Source organism: Sceloporus occidentalis, unplaced genomic scaffold (assembly GCF_023333645.1).
Source record: "Sceloporus occidentalis isolate IW3139 unplaced genomic scaffold, rSceOcc1.0.p SCAF_33, whole genome shotgun sequence".
Classification (NCBI taxonomy): Eukaryota; Metazoa; Chordata; class Lepidosauria; order Squamata; family Phrynosomatidae; genus Sceloporus; species Sceloporus occidentalis.
This window is the reverse complement of record NW_028317013.1, coordinates 4,535,001-4,540,001: the sequence shown is the minus strand read 5'-3', so window position 1 is coordinate 4,540,001 and position 5,001 is coordinate 4,535,001. Positions and strand designations below refer to the sequence as shown.

Sequence of the window (5,001 nt, the reverse complement as noted above, 5' to 3'; positions counted from 1 at the left end):
GCTGTTACAGTCAGTAGAACAATTTATAAACACATACAATAACAAACTGGTGCAAAGGAGAAGAGGGCCCTGCTCTTGTGAGCTTACAATCTAGTCGTGGTTGAGGGGAGCGAGACAATCAGAGGACGGCTTGGATGGGATGAGTTGATCTGGTTGCGATGATGTTTTGAAGCTGTTGATTGTTCAAATGGCTTGATTATGATGGTTGGGAGTAATCGGAAGGAATGTTTTGTATACTTCCCTGAACAGGTGGGTTTTCAGAGAGGTTTTGATGCTATGTATATTTGAGCTCTTATAACTTGTTTTATAGCTGTGAGCAAGATAGGAATTTGTCTTCTATGATCATTAGTAACACACAAGGCTACAATGGTGCCAGAAAAATCCCAGAATTCCCCATAAATTTGTGATATACTCTCCCCCCCCCTCCCCCCGCACATACACACCAGCTAATTGGCTTGTTTAATGCACAGAAAGTGCTTCCATTAACTCCTATGAGCGTAACTATGAGTTAAAATCTGAACTGCCTGTATATGGTAATTAGTGTTTTTTTACATAGCCTGAGGCATTATTAAATAAGTATTTGCTACATAATAATTCTCTTGTCTCTCTAGCGATGGCAGCGATTCGGAAGAAGTTGGTTATTGTCGGAGATGGTGCGTGTGGAAAGACCTGTCTACTCATTGTGTTCAGCAAGGATCAATTCCCAGAAGTCTATGTCCCAACCGTCTTTGAAAACTACATTGCAGACATTGAAGTAGATGGAAAACAGGTATGTTCACCAGATTACCCAGTGGCATGCTTCTTCATCAATAGCAGTGTCTAAGTGTGTGTGTGTGTGTGTGTGTGTGTGTGTGTGTGTGTGTAGAACAAAACCTCCATGGTCCTCACAATTCTTAAGTGGGAGCATCTGCATCTTATTCCCCTTTTATTTTCCCTTTTGAAGGATATGTCACTATGCCCTGATCAGGTCCTGACTACGATATTCCATCTTAAGCCCTTACAAAAAAGTATTCAGTCCTGTGGGCCTTACTGCTAGGGGCCCATAAGCAGTTGCTTTTGACTTACCATCTTACAAGATTTATCATAAGGCTATATCACAGTACTACATTCTTTAAAACAAATGTAAAAGCTATTACCTTTTTTTTTTGGGTTATGCATTTTTCTATGTAATTTCAGTTGAATTAAGTTTAGAATTTACTGCAGCTTTAGTAGGTCTAATAAAGAAACCAGAAATTCAATGGTACTGTTAGAATTAGATCCTGCCTTTTGCCTGCTGGTAGATATAAATGTACAGCGCTTAGCCGTGAAGTTTCTAATTCTACTTGGTATTTAGGGCAGTTATACAATCAGTGTCCTAGAGACTGAGTACCTCTCCAGTTCCACTCCTCTCTGCCTCTCCTGCTTGCTCCTAATCCTATAATCCTTCGTTTCCTTCTGTGCAAACTAATTAGGTTATTTCACCGTAGGTGGAACTGGCTCTGTGGGACACGGCCGGGCAGGAGGATTATGACAGACTGCGCCCTCTCTCCTACCCCGACACAGACGTGATCCTGATGTGCTTCTCCATTGACAGCCCAGATAGTTTAGGTAAGCATATGTCTTCATATATCAATCTAGCTATTTATTTCTTTGTGAATTGTTTTATGATTATATTCGGCCCATAGCGGTAAGATAGGATTGGTTGGGGGGAAGGGTTTGCAATGGTGCCACAGGTCCCGAGGTTGGGTACCATGTCCCTGGACTTGCCTACTTACGGGAGCAGGCACTGTTGCAAATATGGATCACCTCAAAAGAACATCAATGTATCACGTAAATAGGAGAAACAAAGTAGAATCACCGTATTGGCCCGAATATAGGCCGCACTTCTCCCCCCCACTTCAAGTCTTTAAAGTGGGGGTGTGGCCTATATTCGGGGTCTGACGCCCGGGACATGCAGGCAGCAGGGTTAGGATACAGATCCCCCGCAGCGGTGCAGGGGACCCGTATCCTACTCTCTGATATGCTCAGACAGCCTCCCCTGCCAGCACGGGAGGTTGTCTAAGCGCATCGCGTGAACGACCTCCGCTGCCGGCACGTCTGCTCGATGTGCTTTAACAATCTCCCTTGCCGGGAATTCCCACGGGGGGAGTCCCGGCAAGTGAGATTTTAAAGCACATCTTGCAGATGTGCCGGCAGCGGAGGTTGTTTATGCTCGCATCGCCGCTGCCGGTGAACGTCTGCGCAAACAACCTTCCTTGCCGGTACTTCCCACGGCGGAAGTTCCGGCACCGGAAGTTGAATACGTGTTATGCGTAGATGTCCCCCGGCGGCCCCGTGGAGTCTGCACCGGTAAGTCTGGTCGGGGGGGGACATCTTGGGGACAGAGTGGCAGCATATCTCGGAGGGGGGATAGAGTGGCAGCATATCTCGGGGGGGGGGTAGAATGGCAGCATATCTCGGATGGGGGGATAGAGTGGCAGCATATCCCGGGAGGGGGGGGCGGCAGAAACTTTTTTCTTTAATAAAGCACATAACTTTTATGGTGCGGCCTATATTCGGGTGCGGCCTATATCCGAGCCAATACAGTATGTGAAGTGGAAGATCTGTTAATTTCTTTCCAGAGAACATTCCTGAGAAATGGACCCCAGAAGTGAAGCATTTCTGCCCTAATGTGCCCATCATCCTAGTTGGTAACAAGAAGGATTTGAGAAATGATGAGCATACACGGAGGGAACTGACAAAGATGAAGCAGGTACTTTCTTCAATGCTTGGCTTACTTTTCTTGGGTGTAATATAAAATTTTACATTTGTGATGAGGTATTTTGGTGAAAACTTTGTATTTCAGTTTACAATGCCTAGCATGACCTCCAACACTTTTCCTGTTTTGCCTTTTGTAGGAGCCAGTTAAACCAGAAGATGGAAGAGAAATGGCCAACAGGATCAATGCCTTTGGATATCTGGAATGTTCTGCCAAAACAAAAGACGGAGTGCGGGAAGTTTTTGAAATGGCCACACGGGCCGCCTTACAAGTCCGAAAACACAGGAAGAAGCAGCGTTGCACTGTCCTTTAAGAAGGTTCTACGGCCTACTCAGAAAGACCAAGAGAAGAACAAAGTGGGTAGCTCATTTTGCTGCTGCACCACCTGCTGTCCAATGCCAGAGACTTCAGTAGCAAAGAGCTGTATGCACCGTCTGTACTGTAACTGTCTGTATCCATGTTTTGTTTAATTGGTTTTCCTCACCTGTAGATCCATCTATGAATAGGCACGTTCAGGGTGCAACGCAGGAGGAAGCTTTACCTCCCCGCTCCACCCTTAAATCAGACCATTTTTTTTTTTCCTTATTGTTTTAGGATTGATAAGCACATGTGGGATTCTGGGACATTTTTTTTGTTTTTGTTTTTCTGTGCCATAGTCTGACTTAAGTCTGAACATTTTTTTTTTTTTTGTCCTAATCTGGCCTCCTGGGAATTTCTATTCATCCTTCATAAATAATGGCCATCTTGGCTGTCCAAACAACCGCTAAACATATATACAATATGGCTTTTGGCAAGTCTATGTATTTTTTTTCTTTTTTCATGCCCATTACACTATGATCTACAAGCAAGTTGCACTATTTTGTTACTCATGTTATGGCTTCTATGCCCAGCTGTGTATGCTATAATCTAACAAACTGCTTATGTGATAACTCATTCCACACCTGGCGTGTGCATATCAAAAGTCTGCTATGCTTATTTTTTATTTATATTGCAGGAATTCCCCCAGGCTTTGAAACTGGTCTAAAATTATGCACATCCCACATTTCATTAATGACCGTTATTTTATGTACATCACCCCTTTCCTATTTCTGCCTGGAAAAAAAAAACTTGTTAGGATGTTATGGTCCATTTCTGTCCGTCACAAATTTGTAAGTACTTTCTTTAAAACAAAGACCAAAATATAAATTTTTATCTAAAGATATCTTAATCTGTAGGATAACCCACAGTTCAAAGTAAAGTGGTTCAGAATATTGTAGCACAAGGTGCTTAAAAAAGGCATTATATGTATACACCTTGGAAGGAGACTCTACGGGGCATCTCTAAACTAAGATGATAAATATCCATTTCTTGCCTCTTCAGTTGTCCGCTTCTCGCTAAGTCCAGACGTGTGCCAAATTCTTGCATTTGCCCACATTTATTACGTTCCACATTTAATTTCAGGACACTACAACTTTGGCTAAGCTCCTGAGGTTATACTGAACTCTTGCACAAATAATGTGATGTTAAAACTCCAAAACAGCACAATACTATAAAGAAGCACATACATCCAATGGGACATGTCTATGGGATGGTTGGGTGGGCTCCTGGCTTTAATAGTCTTTATCTTCTCACACGCACCTGCGCCACCATATATTGTACAGCGGTGGAAAATCTATTTGCGCATTCATAAATCCTGCATTTCTCTCAGACTTAATGGGTTAACATGAATTTAAAAAAAAAAGTCTTATTCCGCTTTTTTCTAATTAAGAAAAACGTTATAACCCAAAACATTGCTATGAAAATGCAAACATTCTACACCAGCATTTTTGATAATCAGAGTAACTCGTTCTGTGAACCCACCTGTCTGTGCTTTGTCTACTGAAAACTTTGGACTTGCTTTTTACAGCAAGTCCAAACAACTTCTCTCATGACCTTTACCTTGTGTCCCACACTTCTGCCTTTTTAAATTCCTTTATTGAAATAAAGCCTTTAACATTTTTTTTTTTTTGCCTGACTGCCTGTTAAAGTTGGAATTTGACACGTGACGTTTCGAATGTAAAAAGAAAATAAACATGTACAATGAGAAAATAAATGCAAACTGGTATTTTAATGTCATATATATTATGGACTTTTCAACACGATAAAGAATATTACTGTAAATGCTAGTTTAAGCCCTTCTGAAAAGATATAATAGTATATCCTTAAAGCAGAACTGCCACCATTTTTTTCTTCCAAAATATTGTGCTTTTTGTCCCCCCTCTTCTTTTAACCCCTTCAATCCCCTA

At 42.1% G+C, this 5,001-nt stretch overlaps 1 protein-coding gene across 3 annotated transcripts; it reads left to right on the top strand.

The window, feature by feature from the left end:
• The first annotated feature begins 613 nt into the window (after positions 1 to 613).
• LOC149298357 (rho-related GTP-binding protein RhoA-D-like) lies at positions 614 to 3,050 on the top strand. Of its 3 annotated transcripts, none has more exons than XM_089487441.1 (4): positions 614 to 742; positions 1,500 to 1,587; positions 2,601 to 2,731; positions 2,877 to 3,050. In XM_089487441.1, the coding sequence occupies exons 1-4, from the start codon at positions 614 to 616 to the stop codon at positions 3,048 to 3,050; spliced, it is 522 nt and encodes a 173-aa protein (XP_089343567.1). The 3 variants fall into 3 exon arrangements, with proteins under 3 accessions (XP_089343567.1, XP_089343566.1, XP_089343568.1); XM_089487440.1 differs by having other exon boundaries at positions 614 to 769; positions 1,467 to 1,587; XM_089487442.1 differs by lacking the exons at positions 1,500 to 1,587; positions 2,601 to 2,731 and having other exon boundaries at positions 614 to 769.
• The last annotated feature ends 1,951 nt before the right edge of the window (positions 3,051 to 5,001 follow it).

Bases quoted from the DNA above. Each gene is read 5' to 3' on its own strand.
- LOC149298357 (XM_089487440.1), top strand. From the start codon at position 614: ATGGCAGCGATTCGGAAGAAGTTGGTTATTGTCGGAGATGGTGCGTGT. The intron at 1,588-2,600 runs GTAAGCATATGT...ATTTCTTTCCAG, and splicing joins TGACAGCCCAGATAGTTTAG to AGAACATTCCTGAGAAATGG. The intron at 2,732-2,876 runs GTACTTTCTTCA...TGCCTTTTGTAG, and splicing joins AACTGACAAAGATGAAGCAG to GAGCCAGTTAAACCAGAAGA.